General features: G+C 65.7%; 1 protein-coding gene and 1 pseudogene across 1 annotated transcript in view; one reads left to right on the top strand and one right to left on the bottom strand.

Annotated features, from left to right (window-relative positions):
* Positions 1-2349, bottom strand: part of LOC117438334 (uncharacterized) — a 4814-nt gene extending 2465 nt beyond the window's left edge. Inside the window, exon 1 of the mRNA XM_034073883.1 lies at positions 2297-2349. Within this exon, the coding sequence (XP_033929774.1) occupies positions 2297-2349 (53 nt within the window). The remainder of the gene's footprint in view (positions 1-2296) is intronic.
* Positions 2350-3570: 1221 nt separating this feature from the next.
* On the top strand, positions 3571-15303 carry LOC117438339 (furin-like; annotated as a pseudogene).
* The last annotated feature ends 4237 nt before the right edge of the window (positions 15304-19540 follow it).

Raw genomic sequence — 19540 nt, 5'->3', positions numbered from 1 at the left:
AGGTGTGGGGGGAAGCAGCTCTGCTCAGATTCACCCAGTGGCCCTGGGAGGTTGCTGGGGAAGCAGATCCCATCCATGTTGTGGGCTTTGTGACAGGCTGAGAGCTGGGCTGGGCAGCCTGGACAAGAGAAGGCTCCTGAAGGGGAGACCTGAAGCAGCTCCAGTGCCTAAAAGGGGCTGCAGGAAACCTGGAGAGGGCTTGGGACAAGGGCCTGTAGGGACAGGCCAAGGGGAATGGCTTGAACCTGCCCAAGAGAGGGGAGACTGAGCTGAGCTCTGAGGCAGAAGCTGTTCCCTGGGAGGGTGCTGAGGCGCTGGCACAGGGTGCCCAGAGCAGCTGTGGCTGCCCCATCCCTGGCAGTGCTCAAGGCCAGGTTGGACACAGGGCTTGGAGCAGCTGCTCCAGTGGAAGGGGTTGGAGCTGGAGGAGCTTTAAGGTTCCTCCCAACTCGAACCAGGCTGGGATTCTAGGATTGGTACCATGGCCCAGTGCTCCTCAGCCACAGGTGTTGTCTCTGGCAGGGCTCTTGGGTCAGCAGTGGGTCCAAAGCTGGTTTATGTAAGAGAGGTTCTTCCTGCCTGCCTGCCCCGTGGCATCGAGATAAGCCCCGTGGTGACAAGGGCCCTTTGTCAGCTCCTCTCTGCAGTGACATGTCACTGCCTCAGGCACAGCGGCTGTCACCTGCCTGGGCACACCAGTGCCTGACCTGGACATCCGGCAGTGGGTGCTGGGGAGGGCACAGGGGCGCAGTTCCACCCCCCTGCCAGCCGGACCTGCCCCTGACACATATAACTCCGTGGGGCACTCTGGGGTCAGCTGCACATCCAGGAGCCGGCCTGGGCTCTCCAGCTGACCAGAGTGGTGAGTGCTGTATGTCCGTGGGGTGTTGCATTAGGGTTAGGGGGCTGTCTGGTGGGACCGTGCTCCTACAGGCTGGGCCTGGAGTGCTGTGACCCTCATGGCCAGTGGTCCTGGGGCCATACACTGGGGTCAGCCCATGCTGAGTGGCTGCCCCAGCGCAAGGCTGCTGCCAGGTTAAACACAGGCAGGTTTTGCACAGAAACCTGCCCTGTGCCAGATTTTCTGGGCTGTTCTCAGCATCTCAGTTACCAAGGTGACTGTTTCCTGTGCGATTGCTAATGCTTCATGATCTCCATCATGATATCCGAGTGACTTCCTTTTCTCTGTGAGGAGCCGTAGGACCTGCTCCTTCCCGGGGCTGCCCAGACGCCTTCAGAGCTGCGGAGCATCCAGGTCAGTTTGGGTTCTGCTGCTTTTCCTTTCTGTGCCTGACCTGGTTTTGTACTGCCCCAGCCACGATGCTGTGGACAGGGGTGTGTTGTATGTGTGGAACGGCCGAAGCTGGGATGAGCCCCTTCACTCCTCACCTCTCCTCCTTGTGGGAACCCTCTCCTGAAACGGGGCTCATGTGGTTTCCCGGTGTCGCTGGTTCCAGAGCCCTCGCTCGGCGGGGCCGGGACCCCGCGTACATGGGGTGATCCCATCGGTACCGGTGAGGAGCGCGGTGCCCTGGCGCCGGACGGACCGGACCGGGTCAGCTCGTGCCCCGCGCCGCAGAGCCCCCGGTGTGCGCAGCACCGGCACGGGGGGGGGGCGGCTCCGGGCGCCTCACCCTGCCCGGAGCCGGGGCCCGCGGGGCTCTGGGCGCTCCCGGGGCCGGTCCAGGCCTCTCGCCCGGCGGCAGGGACGGCCCCAGGGGATCGGCGGTGCGGACCCGGTGCCGTTCGAGGGTGGGTCTGTCCGCGCGGGGCGAGCGGCTCCGGTTCTCGCAGTGCCCCGGGAGGGGGGGGGCGGGCGGCGGTGACGGCATCCGGCGGCGCCCGGCGGAGCGGGCGGCCGTGCCGCGCCGGGGCCGGGGCCGGGGCCGGGGCCGAGCGGAGCGGAGCGGGGCCGGGCGGGGCGGGGCGGGCGCTGACAGCTGCTCGGCGTAAACAAGCGGCCCGCGGCCCCTGCCTGGGCCGGGCCCCGCTCCGGGGCGGGCGCTCCGGGCGCCCCGCGGAGTGACGCGGCGCCGCCGACAGACGGGCCCGGCCGCCGGCGGGACGGGAGCGCGCAGGCCGCGGTGAGGGCACCGGCGCTTTGACAGCTGCGGCGGCCGCGGCCGGGACGGGCTCGGGGGGCGGCGGGGCCGGGACGGGCGGCGGCGGCCGCGGGGGGGGGGCGGGTGCGCGCTGGGGCTGTCGGAGGCACCGAGCGGAGCCGCGGCCGGGAACGGACCAGGCCTCGTCCCGGGGCGCCCACGGGCCCCGCCCGGCCCCGCCGCCCCGCACGCACCCGAGGCTCTGCCGGTCCGCGGGCCTCGGCCCCGGGCGGCCCTCGGTGTCCATCGGTGCCGGAAGGACCCCGGGCTCTGCCCCGCGTGTGCCGGTGCGGTCAGCACCGAGCTGTCCGTGGGGCTGCGGAGCAGGGAGCGCGGACCGGAGCCGGGGGTCCTGTGTCCCTCAGCCCCCGCCGGGCTGCTGCCCTGCTCTGCCCGTACCGGGGCCGCTCCCCTCCTCGCGTTCCGGGGCACGAGGCCCGAGCTCCGCCGCTGGGGCAGCAGGGCCGCCGGGGACTGCGGGGCTGTGCTGAGGGCACCGGGAGGGCTGTGCTGGGGGCACCCGGAGGGCTGTGCTGGGGGCACCTCGGGGGCTGTGCTGGGGCACCTCGAGGCTGTGCTGGGGGCACCTGGAGGCTTGTGCTGGGGGGCACCTGAAGGGCTGTGATGGGGGCACCCGGAGGGCTGTGCTGGGGGCACCCGGAGGGCTGTGCTGGGGGCACCCGGAGGGCTGTGCTGGGGCACCCGGAGGGCTGTGCTGGGGGGCACCTCGGGGGCTGTGCTGGGGGCACCCCGAGGTCCGGGCTCCGCACCCGCCGCTGGGCCCCGCTGCTGCCGGCTCCCCACGTGCGAGCGGGAGGCTGCCGGCTCCGGGGCCGGCACAGCAGAGGAGGGTGCCCGCAGGGAGCTACGGGGGTGAGGAGCTGGCAGCGGCACCGGCACCGGCCGGGGCAGGCAGTGTCCCTTGTGCTGTGCTGGGTGCGCTTCCCGCTTGTGCAGTGGCTTTCTCCTCCCCGTGAGGGCTTTGGGAGTGTTTGTGACATGGGCCCCGGCTCGGTCTGGGACCCGGTGCTCCCGTCAGCCGCTGGTGGTGCTCGGGGCTCCGGGTGCCTGGGCTGCGTGGCCGATGGGGAGCCCTGAACAGCGGCACTGTGTGAGCTGCGGCCGGGGCTCAGGCGCTGCCAGGGCTGCTCTCCTCGCAGCGCCGCAGGCTCCTGCTCCCGAGCCTGCTGCCTGCGGAGGGGGATGGAGCTCCTGTGGGCACTGCTGCCTCTCACCCTTCCTGTCCCTGAAACATGACCGGGTACTACAGTGTCCCTGTGGGGCTCACACTTCATGCGCTGTGTGGGTTGCTCCCTGCTCTGCTTCCCACCTGCCTCCCAGCTTCTTGCTCTCTGGCGTGGTGCGAGCTGTCCCCAGGCCCTGGTTAGTACTGGAGGTGACAGTGTGCCCCTTTTCCTTGTGGCTGTGCCAGTTTCCTCTCTGTTGTGGAGATGAGTCACACTAGTGTCACCGTGTTGTGCTCCAGAGGAAGGGCAGAGCTGAGCTGCTGACGGTGACAGGCAGCACGGCACTAGGTGCTGGTAGCAGCAGCGATGGCTCTGCCCACCAGAGAGCAGGAGCTTCCTCACACAGTGTATGGGGGCATCTCCTTTGGCCTCTTTCGGGACTGGAGAAGCCGCTTGTAGGCACAGAGCATAAGTACACATTGGGCAATAGGCAGAGTAAACAGCAGCTCTGCACCCGGGGGCACCCTGCAGAGCCAGTGCCATGGCTCCTCACAGCCCCGTGTCCTGGTGGCCACCCGTGTGCTCAGGGCCCTTTGCCCTCCCCAGGCTTGAGGAGAGGCACCCAGGGCCTGACCCCCCTTCCATCTCTCTGCAGATCCTGCTGCTGTCCCAGGCTGTCTGTTCCAGCTGCTGCAGGCTCATCCCCATGTGTGCTCGGGCTGAGCAGGTACCAGCGGGGCAGAGAGGTCAGTGTGCCCCGGGCTGCTGAAGCAGGGAGGCCGCTGGACCCCTCCACTCCCGGGACCCTCCTGCTCCCCACCTCGAGGAGCCCCGATACTCTGATGGATCTGAGGCCCTGCTCGCTGCTCCTGCTCTGGACTCTGGTGCTTGCCCTCGCTCTCCTGGCGCAGGAGGTGCTGGCCCAGCGTATTTACACCAACACGTGGGCCGTGCTCGTCCCTGCGGGGCCACAGGAGGCTGACAGGCTGGCCAGGAAGCATGGATTCCTCAACCTGGGCCTGGTAAGTCTCCTGCTTCCCTTTCCCCATGGAAGCGGTTTGCTCTGCCATGATCCAGGTGGATTCTGGGCTCAGTTTGGAGCTAGCTTGGGGGCAGCACTACCACTGTGTTTGTGCTCAGCTGCTGCAGCATCCGCTGTGTTGAGTCAAGGGTGGTCAACAGCTGGATGGAGCCAGGATCCCTCCCTGCCACTGGGGCAGTCTGGTGGCACAGCAGGACATGGCACATTCTGCCTGCTGGAGCAGGAAGGAGGGAAAACCCATCCCAGCATGAAAACATCAGGACTGCTGTGGGTTGGTGCAGGAGGAGAGTGTTCCTGTTTCCTGACTGAGGTGTCCGCAGGTCCCTGCCGCTCTCAGTATTCCCTGTGCTCAGCCAGGGATGGGGCAGTGCTGCTGGCTGTGCTGGGGCTGTCACTCTTCAGCACCAGGGTGGGGAGAATGGGGTGATGGCAAAGGAGCAGGGGTCCCTGGGCTTGTCCCCAGCATGAGGAGCTCCACAGTGCTCTGCTCCCGGCAGCCTTGGCAAGGCCCAGCTCCCCAGTGCTGCTCCTGGCAGCCCTTTCCCTGGCTGGCTGCATGTGTGCACTTGGCACAGCCTGACCCATGGAGCTTTCCACCCTGTGCCATGGGCAGGGCTCTGGCTCTGGGCTGGCAGCAGGTGGGGGCTTTGCGGATGGAGCTGGGCACCAGCATGGCTGCTGTGACCAAGGAGTGGGGCAGGGGGATGCCATGGGAGTGGGTGCAGCAGGGCTGGCCCAGAGGGACACCCAGGCCCCTGCACAGGCAGGAGGAGCTGCCTGGGCGCTGCTCCGGTGAGGTGAGGCTGTGTGGCTGTGCCATTGCCCTCGGGCTGCCGGCGTGCCCGGGGGCTGCTGCCCTGGGGCAGGACACTGCCCTCGCACTGGGCTGGCGGCTCCGGGAAGGAAGCCATGGGAGCAATCCCAGAGGATATTGCACAAGCAGTGGCTGCGGTGTCAGGACCTCGCTGTGAGCAGTGGCCTCGAGCCCTGACGTGTGGAGGTGATGGCTGCTGCTGCCGCGGGTGGGTGCCTTGTGCTGCCGCCCCCAACGTGATGGGCACACAGCTCTGAGGACAGGGGATCCTGAGTCCTCTGAGGCTCGTGCCAGAGGAGGGAGCTCTGCAGGGGCTGGGGCCAGGCCTCACTTGGGTGTCTGCTGCAGGGCAATGGGACAGCTTCACACACGTGATGTCTGCATGGAAGTGTCTTGGAGCCAGGGTCAGGGCAAAGGATGTGCTGGGCCCAGGCCACTGCTGTGCAGAGAGCACCAGGAGAGCAGCCCAGGACGTGTCCTGCGGGGCCAGGTCTGTGCTGAGCTCCCTGGGAGCAGGAACAGGGCTGAGCTGCCCCCAGCTGTGGTGTCCCTGGGCCAGGGGCACCAGGCTCTGCTGGCGCTGGGGCTGCAGTGCAGAGCTGTGCATGGCCCCACAGCTCGACAGGGAACACAGGCCTGTTGGGGTCTGTCCCCATGAGCTGTGGGGGCTCAGTGCCAGCTCTGCCCTCATCTTTCCCCTGCACTGTTGGTGCTGCGGCCAGAGGCTGGCACCCCTGCCCCTGCTCCCAGCCCCTCAGCTGCCAGCAGAGCAGCAGTGAGGCAGAGCCCTGCAGGCTGCAGTGGTTCAGGCTGGGGCAGGAGCTGCTGGTCTGGGCACGTTTTCCCCAATTCCGGAGCCCATCCCGGTGTGTGTGTTGCAGGATGAGGCTGGGCTGGCTCCAGCAGCGCACTCCTGCAGAGGGGCCATGGCAGCCTGGCAGGAAGAGCAGGAATGGAAGGAGCCACAGTTCCCCTCCTGGAGGGTTTCTGGGCTGCTGTTCTGGGGTGTGTGGCACTGGGGCAGGAGGCAGCAGCCAGGCTGGAAGGGGGGGACCGGGTGCTTCTGGCAGTGCCCCAGTGAGAGGCCCCAGGGTCCTTATCTGAGAGCATTCTGTCCTCAGCGTGGGGCCTGGACACTGTCCTCGGGAGTGCAGTGTCCTGGCGTCCTCCCTGCTGCTCGCTGCCTGCAGAGCTGGGCTGGGCAGTGCCCTGGCCACGGTGCCTCAGGCAGAGGTGCCAGGACCCAGAGCTGGTGGCCTTGAAGGGAACCCGAGGGACAGTGCTGGGGTCAGAGCAGGGTCTGGCTGAGGTGGCCACAGGCTGGAGGATGGGGCAGGAGCTGTGAGCTGGCACCAGTGTCTGTAGGACTGATGCTGCCTGCCCTGGGGATGGTTCTGCCCTTGCTGAGGACACGGACTGTGGGATTAGGGTGGAACCGTGTGGGCTGGCAGGCTCCTGCTGGCTACTGTGGTGTCTGTGCAGACCTAACCCAGCCGGATGACCACAGAGCCGTGATGGGGCAGGAACAATCGCTCTCTGTCCTGCCCCCTGAGGGGTGCTGGGGGAGGGCAGCAGGCCTGCAGCTCCCTGTCCCCTCTGCCAGCCCAGTCAGAGCCTTCCTGCCTTGGCACCTGCCTGGGTGCTCTGAGCTGTGCGTCCCAGGCCATGCTGGGGACACCATGTGCCGCAGGGCAGGAGCAGGACTGGGGAGCACACCCCCATGTGCTGGGGAGCCAACACGATCTGTGGTTCCCTGGATAACACCAGCGGCTGAGGGTTCTTGCCATGCGGCACTGGGGTCCTGCCTGCAGCACTGCCCAGGGATCATGGCTGCGGGGGGCAAGGTGGGCACGCAGCCCCTTGGCTGCCCTGCATGCTGCTGCTGAGCCCTGTGCAGGGCTGGGTCACCACAGCCCGGCCCCAGACGTGCGGGACGGGGTCAGGAAATGACAGCGCTGGAGAGGGTTTGGGGTTAAAAATAACCCTCTGGTGGCTGCAGGGCCTGGCCCAGCCCCAGTGCCTGTGCACGGAGCTGGTGAGTGCCGCACAGTGCCTGCCTGGCAGCTGCCCCACTGCCTGTGCCCACACTTGGCCCCACTGGAGCCGGCTCTGCCCAGCATGGAGATGGCACTGGTGGGGAGAAGGGCTGTGCTGGAGGCCTGTCCAAGCCTGGTTTAGACCCTGCCTGGGGCTGCCTGCTCCCCACCTGGACCCTCCTGCAGGTTGCCCTGGGAGAGGTGGTTTTGCCTCCTGAGGTTGGTGCTTCTCCCACACTACCTCCCCCAGACCTGTCCCTCTGCCGCTGCCTGGGCCCCTGCCAGGGCAGCAGCTTGGTTAGACTATGTGGGGACCTGCGGGAGGCTGAGCTGGGCTCAGGCTGTGTCAATGGCTCCATGGTCTCCCCAACTCCTTGTCATGAGCTGCCACAGCTTCTTCAGGACATTCTGCCCCAAGCACCCAACATAGACCCCATCAGCCCCTGGAGTGGGGACCCGGCCTCCCTGTGGCTGCCGCAAGCCTGGGATTGCAGGCAGGGGACAGGGAATGGGGGAGACCAGCCTTTCATGTCCATCCCACTCCTTTCTCTGTTGCAGATCTTTGGTGACTATTACCACTTTCGGCACAGTGGTGTGGTGAAGCGTTCCCTCTCACCCCACCAGCCCTGGCACAGCCGTTTGGCCAGGGAACCACAGGTATGTGCAGTGGGGGCCGTGCCTGCAGGGGCTGCCTTTGGTTCTGGGCACTTACACTGCCCTGTGAGCCAGCACCGGGCACAGGATGGGTTGAGCTCTTGGCAGAGCTGGGTGGGAGCCTGTCATGTGTCTGGCAGGGGCAGGGATCAGCAGTGCCAGCATCACTGGCCTGTGAGCTGCTGTGATCATAGAATCATAGAATAGTTAGGGTTGGAAAGGACCTTAAGATCATCCAGTTCCAGCCCCCCTGCCGTGGGCAGGGACACCTCACACTAAACCATATCACCCAAGGCTTCATCCAACCTGGCCTTGAACACTGCCAGGGATGGAGCATTCACAGCTTCCCTGGGCAACCCATTCCAGTGCCTCAGCACCCTCACAGGAAAGAATTTCTTCCTTATATCCAGTCTAAACTTCCACTGTTTAAGTTTCAACCCGTTACCCCTTGTCCTGTCCCTACAGTCCCTAATGAATAGTCCCTCACCAGCATCCCTGTAGGCCCCCTTCAGACACTGGAAGCTGCTATGAGGTCTCCACGCAGCCTTCTCTTCTCCAGGCTGAACAGCCCCAACTTTCTCAGCCTGTCTTCATACAGGAGGTGCTCCAGTTCCTGATCATCCTCGTGGCCTCCTCTGGACTTGTTCCAACAGTTCCATGTCCTTTTTATGCCGAGGACACCAGAACTGCACACAGTGCTCCTAGTGAGGGTTAGGGTTAGCGTCTCTCCAAGCGGTGCCAGGGCACGGGGCAGCCTCTGTGCTGTGAAGGGCTCTGTGCCCTCATACGGGGACAGGGCAGTGCCGGCAGTGCTGGGTGCCAGCAGTGCTGGGTGCTAGCAGTGCTGGGTGCCAGCAGTGCTGGGTGCCGGCAGTGCTGGGTGCCGGCAGTGCTGGGTGCCAGCGTGGCACTGCGGTGGGGCTGGCAGTGCAGCAGAGCTCTGCGCCCTGACCTCTGTGCTCCACTGGAGCACAGCCTGGCTCGGGGCGCCTGGCACTGCTGCTCACCATGGCTCAGCAGGGCAGGACAGGCTGGGCTCTGTGGGAGCTGCAGGGGGGTGCCCGGGCTGCTGGTGTGGGAGCTGCAGGGGGGTGCATGGGGTGCCCAGGCTGCTGGTGTGGGGCAGGGGCCCAGGCTGCTGGTGTGGGAGCTGCAGGGGGGTGCCCAGGCTGCTGGTGTGGGGCAGGGGCCCGGGAGCTGCTGGCCTCACTGTGAGCCCGCTGGTTCTCTGCCCCAGGTGCAGTGGCTGGAGCAGCAGGTGGCCAAGCGCAGGACCAAGCGAGACATGTTCATGGAGCCCACGGACCCCAAGTTCCCTCAGCAGTGGTACCTGGTGAGTGCTGGGCGAGGGGGGGAGCCTGTGGTCACCATAGCACAGCCCTGGCACCCAGGAACTGCTGCCAGGCGGGCAGGGAGGAGGAGGAGGGCCTGAGGAAGCCACACTGCCCAGGGACACCCCAGAGCCCTGGCAGGGCTGAGGAGACCTGGGGCTGGACGTGGGAGGTGCAGCCCTTTGCGTGGCACAGGAATAGGGTCCGTGCCCAGGTATCTGCATCACTGAGCTCAGGCACAGTCTGGGGCTGTCTCCTTTCAGAGTGTCCTTCCTCCTCTGGCTGTGCCCAGCCCTCTGTGCCTGGGCCCGCTGGAGGGTTTCCTCATCCTCATTCCACAGCAGAGCAGGGTGAAGGCTGGGAGGGGTCTGGGCACAGCAGCTGGGTGCAGTTCCTATTGCTGAGGTTTCTCTTGACAGTACAACACCAACCAGAGGGACCTGAACGTGCGTCAGGCCTGGGAGCAGGGCTACACAGGCAAGGGCATCGTAGTTTCCATCCTGGATGATGGAATTGAGAAGAACCACCCTGACCTGGAAGGCAACTATGTGAGTGAGGGGTGATGCCACAGAGCTGCCTGGTGCAACCCTGGAGCTGCATGGTGCAGGGCTTGTGCCTGCTGTGGTGGGACATGCAGGAAAGCAATGGAGGTGGGACTGGAGCTACCCCATCATTCAGCTCAGCCTCAGGGTCATGGAACACAGGGTGGTGGGGCTCCGGGGTGAAGGTGCATGGTCTCTGACTGCCAGATCTTCCTCCCAGGATCCAGGAGCGAGCTTTGATGTCAATGACCAGGACCCAGACCCACAGCCCCGCTACACACAGATGAATGATAACAGGTGAGGGCAGCAGAGCCAAGCTGCGGCAGTGGCTCAGTGCAGCACTGTCACAGGGGTGGTGGCACACTTCTGCCCCACTGACAAAGCCCTTGCATGCCCTTCCAATGCAAGCATCCTTTGGGCTGCCCAGTGCCAGTGCAGGCAGTTGAGTCCTCCCTGCTCTGGAGCAGAGAGCTGATGGAGGAGCCTTGCAGGGCTGTTGTTGGCTGCATGGTCTGGGAGGACAGGAGGCAGCCTGGGTGCTGGTGCCTCTGTCTGCAGCCGCTGCTGATCCCTGTGCTCCCCACACCCCCTGAGCACCCTTTGTCCTGTTCCTCCTGCAGGCACGGCACACGCTGCGCCGGGGAGGTGGCTGCCGTGGCCAACAACGGGATCTGCGGTGTCGGTGTCGCTTACAACGCCCGCATCGGAGGTGGGTGCAACCCTGCCCTGTGCTGAGCAGAGCCTGCGCTGGGCTCCACAGGGCCTGATGCTGGAGGAGCAGCTGTGCCAGGGTCTGGGCACTGCTGGTGGGCAGCCCTGTGAGGGCCCATGGGGCAGGGGGCACGCCAGGACCCTGTCTGGTCGCCCATGACATCTGCTCTCTGGCCCTAGGCGTGCGCATGCTGGATGGGGAGGTGACTGATGCTGTGGAGGCCCATTCCCTGGGCCTCAACCCCAACCACATCCACATCTACAGTGCCAGCTGGGGCCCGGAGGATGACGGCAAGACTGTGGATGGCCCGGCCCGGCTGGCGGAGGAGGCTTTCTTCCGCGGGTCAGCCAGGTGAGCTGCCCTGGAATCCCTGGCTCTGCCTGCCCCAGTTGTTGTCCCGGCCCTGCTGTCATGAGCTGTCTTCAGCTCATCTCCAGGATCAGGCTCTGTTGGTTTTTCCTGTTCTTCCTGTGTATGGCTCTGAGTCAGGGCTCCTCCCGTGCCCTTATCTGAGAAGTCCTGTCCTGCCTACCCTGCGCTCCTGTACAGCGCTGCACTGGGAACACCTCTCGAAGCCCAGTGCTGGCTCCTGCCTGGTTTCATGCCAGCAGCTTTCTCTCGCTTCCTCCTGTCCTCCTCCGGCCCCCTGTGCTTTGAGCACAGCATTTGGCACTGTTGTGGTGCAGCTCCCATGGGGCAGCTGCAGATCCCACACAGACAGTCAGCCTGGAAAAGGACATCAGGGCTTGGAAGACCCTCTTCAGCAGGGCTCCTGCCACCCAGTGCTCTGGGGCAGCTCCTGCAGCCTCCCCAGAGCTGCCCCAGCACCCTCCATAGGCACAGTGGTGCTGAGGGCTGGTGCGGCCAGGCTGTGACCGGTGGCATCCTCCTGTCTCCTGTGTCCCTGCTACATCTGCTCAGACTGCAAGAGCCCCAGGCAGGGCTGGCACCGTCCTGGTCACAGCTCCAGCCTGGGGCTGCCGGCAGCACAGTGCCACGGTGCCAGCCCTCACCCTGCTCTGTTGCCAGGGCCGAGGAGGGCTGGGCTCCATCTTTGTCTGGGCTTCCGGGAACGGGGGGCGTGAGCACGACAGCTGCAACTGCGATGGCTACACCAACAGCATCTACACACTGTCCATCAGCAGCACCACACAGTACGGTAACGTGCCCTGGTACAGCGAGGCCTGCTCCTCCACCCTCGCCACCACCTACAGCAGCGGCAACCAGAATGAGAAGCAGATTGTGAGTTGGGGCTGCTGGTGTCAGCAGGGGGGGGGCTCATGGGGTGGGATGTGCCAAGCTGCAGCTGCCATAGCATCCCTCTGGGAGTCGTGGTGCTGGGAGTGGGGTTGGCCCCACTCTGCCACCCTCCAGGTCACTGTCAGAGCTCGGTCTCATGAGCTGAGGGCTTCTGGAGCAGCTCTGCTCTGGAGCCCGGCTGAGAGCTGGGCTGGGGCAGCCTGGACAAGAGAAGGCTCCTGAAGGCTTCCTGCCAGAACAGTGGAGCCTGAGCTGAGCTCTGAGGCAGAAGCTGTTCCCTGGGAGGGTGCTGAGGCGCTGGCACAGGGTGCCCAGAGAAGCTGTGGCTGCCCCATCCCTGGCAGTGCTCAAGGCCAGGTTGGACACAGGGGCTTGGAGCAGCTGCTCCAGTGGAAGGGGTCCCTGCCTGTGCAGGGGTTGGAGCTGGAGGAGCTTTGAGGTCCCTTCCAACACAAACCATTCCATGGTTCTAAGATGATTCCATGAAACTCATGAGCTGGAGCGGGGGCTCTTCCTCACCTCCTGCAGCCCTCATGGGGACCACAAGCCCCCGAGCCAGCTCCATGATGTGTCTGGTGCCTGCAGCACCTCCTACCCTGGCACTGCTTCCTGCAGGTGACGACCGACCTCAGACAGAAATGCACCGAGTCGCACACGGGGACATCGGCCTCGGCCCCGCTGGCTGCTGGCATCATCGCTCTCGCCCTTGAGGCCAAGTAAGGGCAGGCTCAGAGTGGGGCTGGGCTGGGGGTGCTGCATAGCCCCCGAGGCAGTGGTGCCATGGCACGAGCTGCCCTGTGCTGAGATGGCACCGGTGCCTGAGCCTCGTGTTCCCCTGCAGCAAGAACCTGACCTGGCGGGATATGCAGCACCTGGTGGTGCAGACCTCAAAGCCAGCTCACCTCAATGCCAACGACTGGGTCACCAACGGCGTCGGCCGCAAAGGTACCAGGGTGCTGGGGGTGGAGGCAGGGGCTCCAGTTCCTGCAAGCACCGCGAGCCTGGGTGTGCTGGGGCAGAGCTCCCCAGCAGCCCTGGGGCCATAGCCCTGCTGAGTGCCCTGAGACAGCACTGACCCCTCTCTGTCCACAGTCAGCCACTCCTATGGCTATGGGCTGCTGGATGCCGGCGCCATGGTGAGCCTGGCCAAGAACTGGACCACGGTGGGGACCTCAGAGGAAATGCGTCATCGACGTCCTCACAGAGCCAAAGTAAGGGCTGATGAGCCCAGGAGGGCATCACCCTGTGCACTGCCCTGAGCAGGAGCCAAAAGGCCTCTGGGTCCGGGGCCATGGCTGGGGAGGATCTCCAGGGCTCAGCTGCCCCAGGACCTTGGATCATGCTGGGAGCGCCTGGAGAGGGCTGGTGCAGAGCCTTCAGCTGCTGAGCCTGCCTGCTCTGCTGGGCTGGGCTGTGTGCTGCGGTTTGGGAGCAGCCAGCACGAGTCATCCCAGACACACAGGAGCTTTTCAGGGGTCAGACAGAAGCTCTTTCTACTCCTGCTTGGCCACTGCTGCCGCAGCACAACATGTGCCGAGGCTCATGGGCAGCCCCCAGGGGCTCTGAGCACGGAGGGAGCCGGGGCTGGGTCCTGCTTGTGCCTGTGTCCTCCCCTGTCCGGAGCCAGTGCTGTTTGTGACCAGCATCCTGCCTGGTGTCAGCGCTGGCCCTATGGGCGGCTGCAGGAGATGGCTGCACACGAGCAGCGGGATGGGGATGGCTGTGCCTGTCCCGTCCCTGGCCACACTGGGCAGGGTGTAGCTGGCCTGGCAGCAGGCAAAGAAAGGGCCCATTGAGGGCTGGTGTGGAGCAGTGCCTGGGGAGGCGGCAGCAGGCAGCACACGCCTGGCAGAACAAACCCCACCATGCAGGTCCCTCTGCCTGCACCAGGGATGGGCAGGAGGCACCAGCAGCTGGTGCTGGGTTCATTCCTGCTCCAGCCACCCTGGGGCAGCTGCCAGGCCTGGCAGGAGGGATCGTACCAAGGACACCTTGTCAAGAGCCCCAGGCTGGGACTGGACTCACTCTTGCTGCCCTCACCAGGGACATCGGGAAGCGCCTGAGGTGCGGAGGAAGGTGGACGCCTGCCTGGGGAAAGCCAACTACATCAGCCGGCTGGAGCACGCACAGGCGCGCCTGACCCTGTCCTACAACCGGCGCGGGGACCTGGCCATCCACCTCGTCAGCCCCATGGGCACCCGTTCCACCCTCCTGGCTGCCAGGTTTGTGCTGGGCTGTCCTGGGGAGGCCCGAAGCTCAGCTGGCCCCACTCGGTTTTGTGGGATGTGGGCACCCAGCTCTCACGCTCCCATCTTGCCCAGGCCCCACGACTTCTCGGCTGATGGCTTCAATGACTGGGCCTTCATGACAACACACTCGTGGGATGAGGACCCCTCTGGGGAATGGGTGCTGGAGATCGAGAACACCTGCGATGCCAACAACTATGGTAGGGCTGGGCTGGCTCGAGCCCCACTGCTGCCTCCCTCTGAGCCTGGGATGAGGGTGGGAGCACCAAGGACACCCAATGTCCCCCCAGCACTCCTGAGCTGTGGGTGCAGTGACACTTGGGTGCTTTGCAGTGACCTGGGGAGAGGCTGGAGCTGGGCACATGGGAGCAGATGCTGTGGCTTGGGGCTGGTGGTGGGGTCTGAGGTGTCAGGTTCTCCCCATGCTGGGTGGTCTGGCCCTGCCCCACAGCAGTCCTGTGCCAAGGCCTTGCTGCATGCTGGGGGCTGTCCCAGGAGATAGGCACAGCCCTGTGGTCCTTTGGCAGCCCATGGAGGGGACCAGTGCAAACCCCCTCCGTGTGTCTGCCCTGAGCGCGGGCACATCAGAGGTCCTCACCCCATATCCTTGCAGGCACATTGACCAAGTTCACGCTGGTGCTGTACGGGACGGCCACTGACTCCCCCAGCCTCTCCAACCAGCTGGAGAACAGCGGCTGCAAGACCTTGACCCCCAGCCAGACATGTGTGGGTGAGTGTGGGGCTGGTGGGGAGGGGATGTGGGGCACGGCTGGCTCCCAGCCCGCACTGACGCTGCCTGCCCCACAGTCTGCGAGGAGGGTTACTACCTGCACCAGAAGAGCTGCCTGAAGCATTGCCCTCCCGGCTTCGCGCCCGGCGTCCAGAGCACACACTATGAGCTGGAGAACAGCGTGGAGCCCATCGCCCCACACCTCTGCCTGCCCTGCCACAGCTCCTGTGCCACCTGCACCGGTCCCGGCCCCAACCAGTGCCTGACCTGCCCCGCGCACTCCCACTTCAGCAGCCTGGACCTCTCCTGCTCCCACCAGACGCAGAGCAGCCGCGCGTCCCCTGCCCTGGCAGAGGGCGAGGGGCTGGCCGAGGCTCCCCCTCCCACCAACCTGCCCGTCCTCATCGCCAGCCTCAGCTGCGTCCTCATCGTTGTCATCTTCGTCACCATCTTCTTGGTGCTGCAGGCGCGCTCAGGCTTCAGCCTGCGGGGCGTGAAGGTCTATGCCCTGGACAGTGGCATCATCTCCTACAAGGGGCTCCCCTCTGACATCTGGCAGGAGGAGGGCCCCTCTGAGTCAGACGGTGAGGACACCGAGGGCCCACAGCGAGAGGACTGCCTTCATCAGAGACCAAAGTGCCCTTTGATGAGCCCTCCCCGCCCCTCCCTCCTCCCTGCCCAGCACCGTGGGGTAGGCGAGGCTGAGGGGTCCTGGACTCTGCCCCTGTCCCCGTCCCACACCACAGCAGCCCGGGGCTCCCACCCACCGGCACTGTCCCTTGCCCTGGCCTGGGCAGCCGGGCACAGCCCAACCGGCACCGTCCCCAGCTCGGCACCTTCCTGGTCTGGCTCCATCTGTCTCTGCCCGTGTCCATCCTGACCCTGTGCTGGGATGTGTGGTGGTGGCAGGGTCACTGCCTGGCCCTGTCCCCTGCCCGGATGGTGGCTGTTGCTGGGGTCACACGTGTCCCCCTGGGTGGGCAGTGTGTGAGTCCCGGGGTTGTCACTGCTCAGGCTGGGCTGGCCAGGGAGGGCTCTGCCCCACAGCATCCCCTGCCACCCTCAGCACCCATCTGCGTCCCTGGCTCTGCCCACTGCATCCCGGCTCCCCACCGAGGGCCTGTCTGCCTCCACCCGTGCCCTTCAACAGCAATAATGGGCAGGCCTCGGCCGCTGCTGCCTGCTTGCCCGCTGCCTGCCCGTCCCCGCAGCTGCCTGCAGCGCGGACAGGAGCCCCTGCCCCAGGGAGCGTGGGGCAGCGCCTTGTGCCCATGGCTCATTGTGCCATGGCTCATTGTGCCCATGGCTCATTGTGGCCATGGCTCAGCGCTGCAGCTTGGGCAGGGACCCCCGCGCAGACCCCTGCTCTGCGCCTGTTTGCCCCTGGGCAGGGCTGTACGGGTGCCGGCCAGGGCAGTCTGGCAGCGCCTGGCTCTGCCTGCACCCTGCCTGCGCTGGGCAGAGCCTGGCGTCCCCTGCCCCTCGACGTGCCTTGCCCCCACTTGGTGACAATCCGTTCTGCTCCCTGCTGGAGCCCCTGCCCGGCACCGCCTGCCCCCACCGCCCCTTCCCCGCAGGCTGGGGCTGTGCCACGAGCCCCTCTGCCGCCCGCACACCGGGGCCGTGGCACGGCCTGTGCCCATGGCCATGGCCGCTGCAGCCAGGACGGAGCCCGCCGGCTGGGGGCCACAGGACTATTTTTCTATAATAACTTTTTGGTGCACAGTAATTTTTTCTTGTAATTTAATCAGCCGGGAGCTGCCTCCTGAGCCTGTTTTTAATTTAATGGATGTGGATATAACGCTAGAGAGACTGAGTTATTAAATGTTCAGAACTATGCAAACCAGCTCAGCTGCCTGTGCTCTGTGTGCCGAGGCCCCAGGTAGCCCTGGGATGTCACAGGAGGGTCCTGGGGCACTGCCTGCAGCAGGCACTGAGCTGGGATGTGCAGGGAGCTGCTCAGGGGCTTCCAGGGCCGCGTCCCCCATGGCCAGGGCACAGAAGTGCCCCAAGAGGAGGAAACCCCCCAAGCCTGGGCTGTGAGCAGGGGCTGCTGCCTGGGGACTGGGGGGATCAGCCCCTGCCCTGAGCAATGGGGAGCAGCTGCTTGTCCGGAACCCACAGAGCTAATTCGAAGTGCGGCTGCAGTGACCGGGGGTGTGGGAAGAGCCTGAGGAGCCCGAGCACCCTTGGCACAGCATCGGGCTGAGCCTGCACACTGCAGCCGCTGCATCCAGCACCACACTGCAGCTGGAGCACATCCCCTGTGCTGGCACGGTCATGGACCAGGACTGTGCCATGGCCAAGTCCCAGGCACAGCCCAGCCCAGCTCCACTGAGCCCCTGCAGGGTCCTGACCCCCGAGGCTCTGTTGGGCTGCACTTGCAGAGGCCTCACTGCATCTGCAGCAGCTTCTGTGGTCAGGAGCGAGCTCCCTGCAGGTGCAGGTGGCTGCGGGTGCTGGTTCTGCTCTTGTGGAGGCCTGGGCAGGGGCAGGTCCCTGCTGGCCCTTGGGCAGGGCTGCAGGGGCTGCAGGGTTGGTGCTGGCAGCTCCAGGGGCTGCAGGGGTTGGTGCTGGCAGCTCCAGGGGCTGCAGGGGCTGCAGGGGTTGGTGCTGGCAGCTCCAGGGGCTGCAGGGGCTGCAGGGGTTGGTGGCTGGCAGCTCCAGGGGCTGCAGGGGTTGGTGCTGGCAGCTCCAGGGGCTCCAGGGGCTGCAGGGGTTGGTGCTGGCAGCTCCAGGGGCTGCAGGGGCTGCAGGGGTTGGTGCTGGCAGCTCCAGGGGCTCCAGGGGCTGCAGGGGTTGGTGCCGGCAGCTCCAGGGGCTGCAGGGTTGGTGCCGGCAGCTCCAGGGGCTGCAGGGTTGGTGCCGGCAGCTCCAGGGGCTGCAGGGTTGGTGCTGGCAGCTCCAGGGGCTGCAGGGGTTGGTGCTGGCAGCTCCAGGGGCTGCAGGGGCTGGTGCTGGCAGCTCCAGGGGCTGCAGGGTTGGTGCCGGCAGCTCCAGGGGCTGCAGGGTTGGTGCTGGCAGCTCCAGGGGCTGCAGGGGTTGGTGCTGGCAGCTCCAGGGGCTGTAGGGGTTGGTGCTGGCAGCTCCAGGGGCTGCAGGTCGCAGGTGATGCCTGACGGGTCCTGCTGGGCAGAGGCAGTGGCTGCAGCCGCACCAGGCTCTGCAGGAGCCCGGACAGGGGATGTGGAACCGGGTGAGCTGCTCTGTGGGCTCAGCACCTTCCCTGCTGTGGGCAGTGGTTGAGGCTCCCAGGGAAGAGCTGCAGAGCCTCCCAGCACAGCCCTGCCCGGCCCAGCAGCCCCAGGCCAGGGGCTTCCCACCAGCGGTGTCCCTGCTGCAGCTGGAGCAGGTGGGGGGGGGCTGCGCTGCTGGGGGTGCAGGAAGGATGGATGCTGGCGGGGGGAGAAGCATCCTCTTGGCCTGGCTTGTGAACCCTTGCTAAGCCTGTGACAGCCTATGAGCAGCAGTGTGTGGATGCTGCTGCTGCTCTGCCCTGTGACAGCCTATGAGTGTCCTGCAGCAGCAGTGTGTGGATGCTGCTGCTCTGCCCTGTGACAGCCTATGAGTGTCCTGGAGCAGCAGTGTGTGGATGCTGCTGCTGCTCTGCCCTGTGACAGCCTATGAGTGTCCTGCAGCAGCAGTGTGTGGATGCTGCTGCTGCTGCTCTGCCCTGTGACAGCCTATGAGTGTCCTGCAGCAGCAGTGTGTGGATGCTGCTGCTGCTGCTCTGCCCTGTGACAGCCTATGAGTGTCCTGCAGCAGCAGTGTGTGGATGCTGCTGCTCTGCTCTGTGACAGCCTATGAGTGTCCTGGAGCAGCAGTGTGTGGATGCTGCTGCAGCTGCTCTGCCCTCAAACCGGCTATGGGGATCACTGCTTCCCAGGATCCCGGCACTGGAGGTGTCATGGAGCAGCTGCAGCGCCCGGAGCTCCATGTGGCTCAATGGGGCACAGGGAAGGGTGTAGTCCCCCGGCAGCAGGACCCTGGGTCAGCCATGTGCCCCTGAGTGCTGCCTGGGGCTGTGCCGGGCACAGAGGCAGCCCCTGCCCATGCCATGCGGTGCTGTGCTGAGCCATTGTGCTCCCCTGTGGTGTGAGCACCCAGGCATTGCTCCATGTTGAAGGCTGAGCAAAGCTCCATCTGATGTGCTCCTTCCCCCCAGCGTCCTGCAGCAGTGGGATCAGCTCAGCTGTGTCCTGCAGGCACAGGACAGGGCTCAGCACTAACTACCCAGGAGGCAGCCAGGGCACGTGTATGGTGGTACTGGTGGTGCTGGGTGGTGACGGTGGCAGCAGCCGGGGCTGAGCTGTCCCATTGTGGCACCAGTGAAGCACTGGGGCTGCTGTGGGGAGCTGGGAACCAGCTGTGCAGGCATGAGATGGTGCCGAGGGCTGCGGCATGGCCCACGGGTGCCCATGCAGTGGATGCTCTGTCCTGGGGCCTCTCGTGGTCACAAGGGCCAAGCTTGGGGGTGGCGACAGCATCACCCCCTTCAGTGGGGCTGCCCCCCGGTTCCTGCAGCCTCTCAGGGAACCAGGGCTATGGAGAGGGCTGGGGACAGGCAGGACCAGGCTCAGCCAAAGGGGCTCTGCAGGGACAGCGTTCAGGATCCACATGGGCAATGGACCACAGCCGGGGTGAGGAGATGCCCAGAGCTCCCTCAGGCCCGAACCCTGCCAGCACTACACCTTGTGGGAGCAGTGGGATGGGCTGTGGGGCTGGGGCTGCAGGCGATGGTAGAGCCATGGCCTCGGGAGTGGGGACTGGCAGGGAGGGGAGGGAGGGCAGGAAATCTCGCAATGGCTCTATGGTCAGCACTGGGTTTCCTGTTCCTCCCTGGGAGCCGGAGCTGCACCGGGTCCCACACTGCGCCGGCCCCGG

Source organism: Melopsittacus undulatus, unplaced genomic scaffold, assembly GCF_012275295.1.
Source record: "Melopsittacus undulatus isolate bMelUnd1 unplaced genomic scaffold, bMelUnd1.mat.Z mat_scaffold_149_arrow_ctg1, whole genome shotgun sequence".
Classification (NCBI taxonomy): domain Eukaryota; kingdom Metazoa; phylum Chordata; class Aves; order Psittaciformes; family Psittaculidae; genus Melopsittacus; species Melopsittacus undulatus.
This window is presented reverse-complemented; position numbering and strand designations above follow the sequence as displayed.